Consider the following 15,000-nt stretch of genomic DNA (forward strand, 5'->3'; position numbering starts at 1 on the left):
GATACACGATGATCCGTCGTCAGCAACTAGTCCATACACGCTGATCCGTCATCAGCAACTAGTCCATACACGCTGATCCGTTGTCAGCAACTAGTCCATACACGCTGATCCGTCGTCAGCAACTAGTCGATGCACGCTGATCCGTCGTCAGCAACTAGTCCATACACGCTGATCCGTCGTCAGCAACTAGTCCATACACGCTGATCCGTCGTCAGCAACTAGTCCATACACGCTGATCCGTCGTCAGCAACTAGTCCATACACGCTGATCCGTCGTCAGCAACTAGTCGATACACGCTGATCCGTTGTCAGCAACTAGTCGATGCACGCTGATCCGTTGTCAGCAACTAGTCGATACACGCTGATCCGTCGTCAGCAAATAGTCGATATACGCTGATCCATCGTCAGCAACTGGTCGCCGAGGCGTCAATAAGTAACACTCAAAAGTCATTATTTACATGTTTTATATTTGGCATCAATTTTGAATTGCAGTCATTGTATAGGTTGTAATGGGATATATGTATCCTGCATATGCATAAAATGTTCAAGGAAAACTGTGAAAAGTCACACACACAAATACATGTGTGTGTTTCCTGATAAACAAAACAAAGTATGTGAAAATGTAAACATGTATACATACATACCTATTAATATATCTGTATATCTGAGTTACTGCCAATTCTCTTTCTAATCCGAAAAAATAAAGGAAATCAGCCCTTCTCAAAGATCGAAGTAATTATTATAGAAACCAAGGAAACCCAGATTGACCCCCGCCCCGGTCATATCAAAGCTGGGTTATTAGTTTGTTTACTGATTTATATAGCCATGGACGCTTACGTCAGATGGCATATTAAATTTCTTTTTTGTCCAATTATTATTATTTTTTTTAATGGGAAATTGGTGTCATATAGTAACTTCCATCATCATGAAACATTGTAAAATCAGCTAAAGGCAAAATTAGGGATTGATTAGAGTAGTACATTAGCGTTTCTCATATATACAATATATCTGTCTACTCACACACAAACACAGACACACATACACACACACATATATATGCGTATACACACATATTTATATGCATAACGCGTGTGTGTGATCATTTATTTCAAATTGATGATATTAACCAGATTTATAAAGCGATTTTTGTAAAGTATACGAGGTTGTTGTACCGACCCTTCTGAATCGATCTTGTGTCTTTATAAAATCAAACACTATTAAACATATATGAACGAAAATCAAGAACCAGCAGAATAAAACAGAATGATTTAATGAATAGATAATACTAAATGTACCTATAGATATCCAACTAGTGACACACGGAATCCTAAATAGTAGGCACAAATCATGAGCGGGTAAATGGTGCTGATAATGGTCTGTTACAGGTTTTGAGTTCGGAGTTTATGTGAAATTTCTGTGATCCAAGAGATGTTACGGAATATCTAAACTCACAGGAAATCCCCAGCATATTTGGAGTGACATAGATATTTTTTCCTGACATGAGGGCGCGGTGGAATCCAAGAAAATAAAGAAAAATGCATTATGTCAGTACACACACACAAACACATACACACACACACACACACACGCACACACACACACACACACAAACACACACGCACACACACACACACACATACACACACACACATATATAAATATATATATTGTATGTGTGTGTGTGTTTGTGTGTATGTATACACTCACACAAACATATACATGCATATGTACATACAAACATACATACATATATATATAAATATATATATATATATATATATATATATATATATATACATAAAAACATACATACATACATATATATATATATGCATAAATATAAATATATATATGCATACATATATATACATATATGTGTATGTGTGTATGTACTTATATATGTATATGTAAGGGAGTAAATAAATAAATGAATAAATATATATATATACATACATACATACATACATATATATATATATATATATATATATATATATATATATACATATATATATATATATATATATATATATATATATATATATATATATATATATATATATATATATATATGTTACACATTTATATGTATATATGTGTAACACACACGCACACACACATATATACATCTGTGTGAGTGGATGTGTGTACACATACATATGTATTTACATGAATGTATACACATTTATGTATATATATATATATATATATATATATATATATATATATATATATATATATATGAGTATATATATATTTAAGTATATATGTAAATAAGTATGTATTTATATTTAAGTATATGTATATATATGAATACATATATATACATATATATATATATCACATATATATATACATACATATATATATATATATATATATATATACACACACACACACACACACACACACACACATATATATATATATATATATATATATATATATATATATATATATATATATATATATATATACACATACATATGTATACGCGTATACATAAATATATACGTAAACAGACACACACATATATATGTATATACATATACATACAAACGGTATACGTGCATATGTATGTGTTCAATATGCATATCTCTCAATAGGCACATAAAAAAAGAATAATGTGCGATACAGTGATCCATCTAAGTAAAATTTACCTAAAAGTTCAAGGTTATGACACGGCCACTCGCAGATGATTCAAAGAAATCAACTGGCAACCGCTTGCTCGCCTCATAGCGGCATATAAGCCCTGCTTTCATTGTCAGAGGCAGCAGTATCTCACAGCCAACATGAAGTTCGTGAGTATTCTCATGGCAAAACCTATTCTTTATTCATGAACAGGAAAAAGAGACGCATGGAATATATAGTGAACATATTGTTCAGTACATTATTCTTTGAGTGACAAGACAAATTATGCTTTGCAGCTGATCCTCGCCGCTCTGGCCGCCGTGGCCGCCGCCGTCCCCCAGGGATACGGTGCCCCCCCTCCCCGCTACGCCTCCAGCGAGGAGATCGCCATCTTGAGGAACGACTTCGTGATCGAGGACGACGGAAGGTACAACTTCGACGCGGAGACTGCCAACGGCATCGTGGTGTCCGAGCACGGCACTCCCGGACTTGAGGGAGCCATCAACAGCGCCGGATCCTTCTCGTGAGTTGTTTAAGAATGTCTTTGTTTACCAGAAATTTATGCATGAGTATTAGCATAGGAACTACACCAATGTATTCCAGTTCTTCTGTTGGGAATTGTCCTTTCTCCAGATTGTAAAAGAAACCTTTCTCCTCAGATACACCGCTCCTGACGGCACTGACGTCCACCTTCAGTACGTAGCTGACGAGAACGGCTTCCAGCCCCAGGGCGCCCACCTGCCCGTGGCTCCCGAGTTCCCCCACCCGATCCCTCAGTTCGTCCTCGACCAGATCGCCTTCGCCGCCGAGGAGGACGCCCGCAATGCCAAGAGGCCCTCAGGCACATATGGCGCCCCTCAGTAAATAATTTCAAATGTTATCCCAAGGTCTTTCCTTAGAGACATGGTATACGTAAACATATCTATATTAGAATAAATTATTTATTGCGAATACTTTAAAAGAAGGTTTTATTTAGCTATCTTTGTAGAATCCTATTGCCTGTGACAATGAACATGGACAGATAAACATACATGTATATATTCATGAATAGCTATGCATGAACAGTGTAAAAAGACACTCCTGCATCGTGCAAAGTAGTATACACACACATATATGCATACATACATACATATACATACATACATACATACAGACACACACACACACACACACACACACACACACACACACACACACACACACACACACATATATATATATATATATATATATATATATATATATATATATATATATATATATATATTTATGAATATGCACACACACACACGCGCGCGCGCTCATATATGTATAAATATATCACATACAAATAAACACACGCAACCATATATATATATATATATATATATATATATATATATATATATATATATATATATATATATATATATGTGTGTGTGTGTGTGTGTGTGTGTGTGTCTGTGTGTGTGTGTGTGTGTGTGTGTCTGTGTGTGTGTGTGTGTGTGTGTGTGTGTTCCTTTATACAAGCACATGCACATATATACATAAATGCACAGAGAGAGATGTATATATATAAATACATATATATGTATGTATGTATGCGAGCGTGTTTATATGCATATGCTTAATACCCACTTAGAAACGTGTATATGTGTTTCTGAACATCGTATATCTGGATATAGAATGGCATCCGGTAGCACTTCCTTGAGTGGCATAATACATAACCAAAAGGACACATAATTTTTCCTGAAAGATGTAGAATATCTTACGGCATTTGATATCTGTGAAGATCGTGGTCAGCTTGTTAAGATTTTTTCTTTCTTTTTGATGGTCATTTGTAGTGATCATACTTTATTGGCTTTATGTATCTCCTTATGTAACCTCACGACAACCACTGTATATTTTCTGTATGTATATATATATATATATATATATATATATATATATATATATACATATATATATATATATATATATATATATATATATATATACATATATATATATATATATGCATATATATATATATATATATATATATATATATATATATATATATATATATATATATATATATATATATATATATATATATATATATATATATATATATATATATATATATATATATATATATATATATATATATATATATATATATATATATATATATATACATATATATATATATATATATATATATATATATATATATATATATATATATATATATATATATATATATATATATATATATATATATATATATATATATATATATATATATATATATATATATATATAGAAAAGGTATGAATGAGACTGGATATCTTCACAATACAAGAGATGTATTTGACCGGTTTCGATTACGTCTTCATCAGAAATACATATATACATATACATATATAATCGAAACCGGTCAAATACATCTCTTGTATTGTGAAGATATCCAGTCTCATTCATACCTTTTCTACATTTGTCAACATGGATACGTTTCGTATATATATATATATATATATATATATATATATATATATATATATATATATATATATATATATATATACATACTGTATAACTCCGATCAGAGAATGGGAATATAGGGAGTATATATGACAAAGAAAACGGCCATTTCTTCGAATATATATCAGCAGACTCGATATCTATCAGTAACAGGTTTTCAGGGATAAAACCACGTAAAGGTTGGCATTTCCCACCGAGTTCTTAACCTTCACACTGGCAGATTACGCTGACATGACACCCAGTTGGCTGACGGTGGCCGCGAAAGTGCTCGGTCTAGTTTGAAGATAATCTCGATGTAGGCAGTCAGCCTCATTCAGTGAAAGGTCACGTGGGGTCGTGTTTCATGCGTGTGGCCTTTACTTACAAATGAATGTATTGTAAATGCACGCACGCACACACACACACACACACACACACACACACACACACACACACACACACACACACACACATACATATTTGCGAATGGGTTCTGTTATTATTCTCCTGGTCAGATTTTCGAAAAGAGAAATATAATTGGAGACAGAAAACAAAAACAATACACACACACACACACACACACAAACACACACACACACACATATATATACATATGTACATATGTATATATATATATTATTTATTTATTTATTTATTTATTTTTTTTTATTTTTTTATTTTTTTACAAGTACTGAAAAGCTGACTGATGCAACCCGCATTCCACGAGTATCGAGTGCCATGACTTCAACTAAACGAATCCCTGATGAACTGATATAAGAGAAATGACAATGAGGAAAAGAGATAGATAGATATATAGATAGATAGATAGATAGATAGATAGAGACATAGATAGAGAGAGATATGCATAGATAGATAGATAGATAGAGATAGATAGATAGATAGATTGATAGAGACAAAGATAGATAGATAGATAGATAGATAGATAGATAGATAGATAGAGAGAGAGAGACGGAAGGAGGGAGGGAGAGAGCGATCGAGAGAATGTGTATGAACGGAATAAGTTTACAGGTCGGGGGAAGGGGAAGGGGGAGGGGTCATAGAATCTCTGTAGTTTGCCACATTAAGATAATCATTAATATCATGATCATTATTAACATTAAAATTGCCATTATCATTATTATTGTTGTTACCATTATTATTATTATCATTATTATTATTATTATTATTATTATTATTATTATTATTGTTATTGTTATTATTATTATTATTATTATTATTATTATTATTGTTAATATTATTAATATTAATCTTATAATTATCATCAATATTAGCATTATTATTATTTCTGTTATTATTATCATTATAATTATCACTATCATTATTATCATTTAGTTTTCATTGTTTTCTGTTCTCCCTGATAACAGTGATGATAATGATTACGATAAAAAGTGATGATATTCATGATAGCACCGGTAATATGATAATTATTGCAAGTGAGATAATGCTAATGACAATAACAACACAAAAAATAATGACATGAATGATAATACTAGTCATAATGATGACAATAATGATAATGATACAGTCAGTAATAATTACAATGATAACATCGACAATATCAACAATAATAAAGAAATGATAATGATAATAATGATGAAAATAATAATGATAATAACAATAAAAACAATCATTATGATAATAATAATAAAAGTAATAATGGTTGTAATGTTCATCATGATTGTAATAATAATAATAATTATAACAATAATAATAAAAATATAATAGTAATTATAATAATGATGGTAATGATGATAATAATGATAATAATGAAAATAATCAAGATACCAATAAAGTAATGATAATAATACTAATAATAGTAGAAATAATAATGATGATAATAATAATAATGATGATAATAATAATAATGATGATAATGATAATGATATTGTTAATAGTATTAATAAAAATGTTAGTAATAATAGTAAAAAAATTGATGATGATAATAATGACCATAATGATAATAATGATAACAATAATTATAATGACGATAATAATAATAATAGTAATGATAATGATAATGCTGATAATGATGATGATAATGGTAATGATAAGAATGATACTGCTATTACTATCAACAAAGATAATAATAATAACAATACTAAGACTGAGAAAAATAAGGATGATAATATTGATAATAGTAATTATAGAACTAATGATACTGATTCTATAAAGATAATAATGATAATAAAATAAGTGACAATACAAATGATGAAATAATAATATTAATAAAATAAGTGACAATACAAATGATGAAATAATAATAATAATAGTAACAATGATAATATTTATGTTGATAATGACAATATCATAATAACAATTATATTGGTAATTATTATCAATAATGACAATAATGATATTGATAAATGTAATGCTAGTAATGATAATAATATTGATAATAACGCTAACAATAATGATAACAATAACAATAATGATAATGATGAATATAATGATGATGATAATGATTATAATGATAATAATAATGACAGTAATAACAGTGATAACAATAACGATTATAATCATGATATCGATATTGTTGCTATTATTAATTGTACCAATATTTTCATCCCCATTTTCATCATTGAAGGCATTAACATAAACCTTATCATTATCATCAAAGAAAAGTTATCGTTATAATTGCCATTATTATTATTATCATTGTTGTTGTTAGAATCATTACTAGGATTATTATTGTTGGTATTGTTAATGTTGTTAGTACCATGACTCTTACTATCACCCTTTTCCTCCCAGATACCATTACAAATTTTGTTAAATAATTTTCACCACATAAATACATTCATCATTAATATTATCAGTGTTTTTGTTATCAGTGTTATCATTATTATCTATATGCTATTACTGCTATCATAAACATTATAATTACTACCCTCATCCCTATCATTATTAGCATTGTCATTATAATAACAATAATTGTATTAGCATTGTCACCAAAAGAGTTCTCAATAATTTTCAAAATTATAGAAAGTAAAGAAAAATATCGGAAAATAGCAATGTACTGACGGGTAGCATCCCCCCCCCCCCTTTTTTTATGTGCGAGAAAAAAAAAATAACTTTTATTCACCGTCATTACCAAAAAGACCCGAGGTTCTTGCATCAGGGAACGCACGCAATTTCCTCGTGTGCTTTCTGCGGAATGCAAAGAATTAGCACGTTATTTGATACATTCTATTTTCCTTTTAGGTGTCCCTGAGAAATGCGATTGTTAAAGAAATTATTGAATGTGTGATGAGAAGATGAAGAAAAAAACGATTATAATATGCTTGGTTATTAATAGATCGTTGAGGTCATGATGTAAATGTAATTAGAAAAGGAATTACACACACACACACAAATACACACAAGCAAAACACACACGCACACACACATATATGTATATATATACATTTATATGCAAATCATACATAGATATCTATCTACCTATTTATCTATATATCTATCTATCTATATGTGTGTATGTGTGTGTACGTATATATATATATATATATATATATATATATATATATATATATATATATATATATATATATATATATATATATATATATATATATATATATATATATATATATATATATATATATGTGTGTGTGTGTGTGTGTGTGTGTGTGTGTGTGTGTGTGTGTGTGTGTGTGTGTGTGTGTGTGTGTGTGTGTGTGTGTGTGTGTGTGTGTGTGTGTGTGTGTGTGTGTATGTATGTATGTATAGACACACACAAACACACACACACACACACACACACACACACACACACACACACACACACACATACACACACACACACGCACACACACACACACACACACACACACACACACACACACACACACACACACACACACACACACACATATATATATATATATATATATATATATATATATATATATATATTTATATATATATATATATATATATATATATATATATATATATATATATATATATATATATATATATACATATATATATATAGATAGATAGATAGATAGATACATATATACATACATACATACATACATATATACATAGAGAGAGAGAGACAGAGAGATAGACAGACACACTGACTGACAGACAGACATGGGTATAACTCACAATTTCGGGTCCCTTATCAGAAATGTATCAGAAAACCTGATGAATAACATGAAACCAGCAATCACACTCCAGCGCTGCCAACGGTCATGCATTACGAAATCTTAATTTCACATTTGGCAACACCAATCAGAATCTGACGTAAAATGAGAGAAAACGATTTATAACACGATTTATAACACAGTAACATAGCACATGGAATAGGTTGGCAAGGTTGTCGAAAGGTCGTTTGCTTGCATCACAACGGACTATAAATACGTCACAAGAGATGTCTTTGGCATCAGTATTAGACAGAAACAGCTGTGATGAAGTTTGTGAGTAATGGTTTGTGATATACTGCTGAACCGTCACAAAAATTCGGTGTAGTCTATCGGCCGGTTTGTGATAATTGTGCGAGGCCCGACCCAATGAATATTCATAAATAGACATGTATATACACGGAAATAAATGTATATCTGTCTATATTTCTGATAGATATACATTTCTCTATCCATTTGCCCGGTTGATATGCATGTCTAGACTGATGAATAGGCATTTATTTCTTTACTTAAGTCTGTCAAATATACGAATATTCTTTGGGTCGGACCGCGCACAATTTTAACAAACCGATCGTATGACATGAAACGTAAAGTGCTGTATTCCTCTGGCGCTGAAGCATCTCTTATCCACCATTCATTATCAAAAGTTATAAGACAGATCCCAATTTCTTCGACATAGGTCATTCTCGCCGCCCTGGCTGCCGTGGCCACCGCCGTTCCCCAAGGCTACGGTGCTCCTCCCCCGCCTCGCTATGCCTCCAGCGAAGAGATAGCTATCCTGAGGGACGACCGCATAATGGAGGACGACGGCAGGTACAACTTCGACGTGGAGACCGCTAACGGCATCACGGTGTCGGAGTCTGGTGCTCCCGGCCTCAAGGGAGCCGTCAACAGCGCCGGCTACTTCTCGTGAGTGATTTTGTCCTTTGGGCGTCTCGTTGTTGGTTACGTGCAGAAGAACGAAATACGTACAGTGTCTGTATCGACATAGATATACATAGAATTAAGCTCAGATTGATGGATGACTGCTGACGTAACGAAATTGGTGTACGATATTATGTTATCAATCAAAGCTGTAAGACTGATGAATCTTAAAAAAAAAAAAAAAAAAAAAAAAAAAAAAAAAAAAAAAAAAAATACTTCCACAGATACACAGCTCCCGACGGCACTCCTGTTTACGTCAAATTCGTCGCCAACGAGAACGGCTTCCAACCCGAGTCCGACCTCCTGCCCGTGGCTCCCGAGTTCCCCCACCCGATTCCTCAGTTCGTCCTCGACCAGATCGCCTTCGCCGCCGAGGAGGACGCCCGCAACGCCAGAAGGCCCTCAGCCACGTACGGCGCCCCACAATAGAGATGGAAAACGTCTTCACTGGTTACGAGGACGATATTGTAGTCTATTTATGATGTGGTGACAGGGGTTGCTTCTCTTCAGGTTATGTTTTCTAATAAAGATGGGAAAAAAAGCATATTGTTTGAATATCAGCATGCAAAGACTGTTTATTCATGCATAAGGCCTTGTATTAGCCCAAGAGAAAAGAAAATTTGAACAGATTACGTATCTAATGTTCATGAGTTCATTTTTAGATCGTTCACAAGCTTTTATTCTCTCTCTCTCTCTCTCTCTCTCTCTCTCTCTCTCTCTCTCTCTCTCTCTCTCTCTCTCTCTCTCTCTATATATATATATATATATATATATATATATTTTTTTTTTTTTTTTTTTTTTATTTTTTTGTATTGTTAATAGTCCGCGGCAATGAAGGACGAAAAATAATGAATATACTTAATACTACTTGTACTGAAAGGCATAGTGTTCCTTTGAATGACCTGATATATCTTCGCTTCTCCGTGCATTACTGCTAAACTAAATGTGTTATCCGTTCTTCCCTTCTTAAGATTTCTAAGAAGTAATATGCGCATATCTATTTACCCAGCAATCTGTCTATCTGTATATATCTATACACAGACACACACACACATTTATATATAGAAAAAGATAAATACATATACATACATATAAGCACAGACACGCGCGCGCGCTCACACATACACATACACACATACAGATATATACACATGCACATACACACATTAAAAAAATTCTATATCTACATCTACATCATTTTCCCTATCTACCTATATTTAAGAATGTATACATAATATATGTCTGGAAAATTTGGCTTTCTCAAATCTAAAGAAATTGCAATAGTAAGATTCCTTGCTATGCTTAGTGATCATTTATTCTGGTTTTAATCGCTGGACTACAGCAGCAATGTTATTGCACACAACAGTGAGAGGAGTAGTGTCCCGTCCATTTGTCCTATCGCGAATATCGTTGAGTGAAAGGTTAGGGTAGAAGAAAAAATGAAAAATGTATGTGTATCAGGAAATCACAAATTTAATGTTTTGTTCTTACCTGTTTTTTCAGGAATTTCTCGTACGCAATATTCTAAAATGCAACGATATTAAGGCCTTGAGTGGTTACATATCATAAGGTCAATGTATTTGGCCCACTGACCTTCGTTTTTATGAAGGGTTGGTCATCTGCAGATTCACGAGGTATGCAGTGTCTATCCTTAAATAAGTATAAATATTTTATACACATATTTTTAACATAAAGAACAAAGTAGTATATTAAAGATACATAAAAAATAGAAACTATAATTAATGTCCATCCCATAACAAGGAGGAAACTCAAGGTCTCTGTTTAATTTTCTATTTTGTTTTAACACGGAACAAAAATCGAAATCAGGTTTTCACCGAACACCAAGAAAAAGTGAAGAGCAAATCGAATTGAAATTCTAAACGATATTGAGGGAAAACGAGCTTGGAAATTTCGGGAGAGACTTATTGCTTCACACGAGCGAGAGAGTGTCAGGTTGTGACACCGAGAAAGTTGGCTATCCACAAGACCCTCGGATTTATGATATATAATTTTATAGAAAAGCTGATGTTCAGGATTTGTATATTGGAGCCTTGCGGTTTCTAAACTTAACCGGAATACAGATAAGGCAGTGTTAAATTGAGGGTATTTATGGTGAAACATTCAGAAGGTATGTTTGAATGACCTTAGCAACGAGTGTGTTACAGAAGGGTGTAAAAGTGTGCTGGAAATGACCCTGAATAATTTTACGAATACGGGAATAATGAAATTTGTTCTCAAACGTTCGTCGAATTGAATATCATGTATTTTTTTGTGTGTGGAACGAGGACACATGATAACCATTTCATTCTGTTTATTGCAAATAGAATAACTCTAATATCATTTCTGTTTTGAAAGGTATAAGAAAGAAGGTTTCTAAAATATCACTGTAATTAGACGTGAATCTCATGCAAAATTCCCTTTTCATGTAGTAGCAGAAGACTGTTGAAATTTTTGCATAGGTTTATGGATCTGCATAGAAAACAAAAGTTGTAAGATATCAAGGCGGTGACATATGCAATATAAAAAAAGAAAAAAAAAGAAAAAAAGAAAAAATATCGTATTTCGAATAGTACGCGGAGACATAAGTACTGCCATCAGAACTGGCACAGGTGGCCTCCCCCTCCCCCTTCATCCCCATCCCTTAAAAAAAGAAGAAAAGAAAAAAAAGATAAAAGAAAAGAACAAGAGGAGAAGAAAAAAAAGGAAAAAGAACAAAAGCGAAGGGAAATGAACTGCGACTTTCTCCTCACGAATATTCTTTTATTGTTGTTCTTCTTATTAACATTATTATTGTTATTGTTATTTTTATTGTTATTGTTACTATTGTTATTGTTATCACTATCATTATTATTATTATTATTATTATCACCATTATTGTCATAATTGTCATTATTATTATTATTATCATTATCATACTATTATTATTTTTGTTACTGAAATTCCATTATCATTATTATTATCAATATTGTTATTATCAGTATTATTATCATTATCGTTGTTCTTGTTATCATTATTATGATATCATCATCATCATGTGTCATTATTATGATGCGGGTGCTACTATTATTATCATCTTTATTATCATTGTTTTTCATTATCATTGTTGTTGTTATTGTTAGTATTGTTATTGACTCGTACTATTATTATTATCGTTGTTATTATATGTTTTTCATTCTTTAGAATCATCTTTTTTGTTATCATTATTATTATTTTCCTGTTATTAGCGTCATATTATTATTATTATCATCACCATTATCATTATTATTATTATTATTATTATTATTATTATTATTATTATTATTATTATCATCATTATTATTAGTATCAGCATTAAAATTATTGTTGTTATTATCATTACCATTACTACAACTACTATCACTACTATAATCATCATTGTTATTATTATTTCTATTATTTTCATAATTATTATCGTTATCATCATTACTTTTATTAATATCATTATCCAAAATTGTTGTTGTCATTGAATTTTGGTAGTGATCCGAATCCTGTTTTTTTTTTTTTTTTTTTTTTTTTTTTTTTTTTTTTTTTTTTTTAAGGATTCATTAGCACTGCGATATAGGAAAACACGGACATCGCTAATGTCCTTGAGAAAGGGGTGATTTAGATATAATTCTATAAATGTATTTCTTTTTTCACTGCATCAGTTGTCTTGGCGGAGGCAGGCGCTCTCTGGGTGCTTTTTTGTTGTATAATCATTATTGTCATAATTTTAATTGATTTAAGAACTGTTTTGTCATTACCATTATCATCATTGCCATTATCATTTACAGTAGTGACAGCAATATTCGTAGCATCAACAGGAATAATAAAATTAGCAATAAAAGTAATACAATGAATCTTATGAATATTGATAATGATAAGTGAAGCCATCCCATTGACTGTAATCTAAAATATCACATTGTTATACGCTGCGAAAGGAAAGGTCGAAGTAATGACCCATATTAATTTAGGAATATGTGAAGGAAACCGAATCTGATCACGAATATAATCAAAATCTATTTCTTAACGAGAAACGTGACCGCTCGAAACAAGAGGGATCTAAGAGGTATGTAGACAAAAAATCCTACTGTGGAAATAAGAGACTTTTATTTGAGAGATGGTGATAGGGATAGATAGATAGATAGATAGATAGATAGAGAGAGAGAGAGGGAGAGAGAGAGAGAGAGAGAGAGAGAGAGAGAGAGAGAGAGAGAGAGAGAGAGAGAGAGAGAGAGAGAGACAGACAGAGAGAGAGAAGGAGAGAGAGAAAGGAGAGAGTGAGAGAGAGAGAGAGAGAGAGAGAGAGAGAGAGAGAGAGAGAGAGAGAGAGAGAGAGAGAGAGAGAGAGAGAGAGAGAGAGAGAGAGAGAGAGAGAGAGAGAGAGAGAGAGAGAGAGAGAGAGAGAGAGAGAGAGAGAGAGAGAGAGAGAGAGAGAGAGAGAGAGAGAGAGAGAGAGAGAGAGAGAGAGAGAGAGAGATTAGAGAGAGAGAGAGAGAGAGAGAGAGAGAGAGAGAGAGAGAGAGAGAGAGAGAGAGAGAGAGAGAGAGAGAGAGAGAGAGAGTGAGTGAATGAGATAGACAGAGAGAGAGGAGAGAGTGAGTGAATGAGATAGAAAGAAAGAGAGGAGAGAGTAAGTGAATGAGTGAGATATATATATATATATATATATATATATATATATATATATATAAATATATATATATATATATATATATATATATATATATATATATATATATATATATATATATATAGAAAGAAAGAAAGAAAGAGAGAGAGGGAGGGAGAGAGAGAGA

The 15,000-nt window shown here is 31.9% G+C and overlaps 2 protein-coding genes across 2 annotated transcripts; both read left to right on the forward strand.

The window, feature by feature from the left end:
• The first annotated feature begins 2,693 nt into the window (after positions 1 to 2,693).
• On the forward strand, positions 2,694 to 3,594 carry LOC113806533 (cuticle protein CP14.6). Its single transcript, XM_027357683.2, has 3 exons — positions 2,694 to 2,800; positions 2,927 to 3,153; positions 3,290 to 3,594. The coding sequence occupies exons 1-3, from the start codon at positions 2,792 to 2,794 to the stop codon at positions 3,492 to 3,494; spliced, it is 441 nt and encodes a 146-aa protein (XP_027213484.1). The 5' UTR covers positions 2,694 to 2,791; the 3' UTR covers positions 3,495 to 3,594.
• A 5,885-nt stretch (positions 3,595 to 9,479) lies between these two features.
• Positions 9,480 to 10,743, forward strand: LOC113806559 (cuticle protein AMP1A-like). The gene is made up of 3 exons (XM_070128774.1): positions 9,480 to 9,556; positions 9,960 to 10,189; positions 10,429 to 10,743. The coding sequence occupies exons 1-3, from the start codon at positions 9,548 to 9,550 to the stop codon at positions 10,631 to 10,633; spliced, it is 444 nt and encodes a 147-aa protein (XP_069984875.1). The 5' UTR covers positions 9,480 to 9,547; the 3' UTR covers positions 10,634 to 10,743.
• Positions 10,744 to 15,000: the final 4,257 nt, after the last annotated feature.

This window comes from Penaeus vannamei, chromosome 13 (genome assembly GCF_042767895.1).
Source record: "Penaeus vannamei isolate JL-2024 chromosome 13, ASM4276789v1, whole genome shotgun sequence".
In the NCBI taxonomy this organism is placed as follows: Eukaryota; Metazoa; Arthropoda; class Malacostraca; order Decapoda; family Penaeidae; genus Penaeus; species Penaeus vannamei.

Bases quoted from the DNA above. Each gene is read 5' to 3' on its own strand.
- LOC113806533 (XM_027357683.2), top strand. The intron at 3,154-3,289 runs GTGAGTTGTTTA...CTTTCTCCTCAG, and splicing joins AACAGCGCCGGATCCTTCTC to ATACACCGCTCCTGACGGCA.
- LOC113806559 (XM_070128774.1), top strand. The intron at 10,190-10,428 runs GTGAGTGATTTT...ATACTTCCACAG, and splicing joins AACAGCGCCGGCTACTTCTC to ATACACAGCTCCCGACGGCA.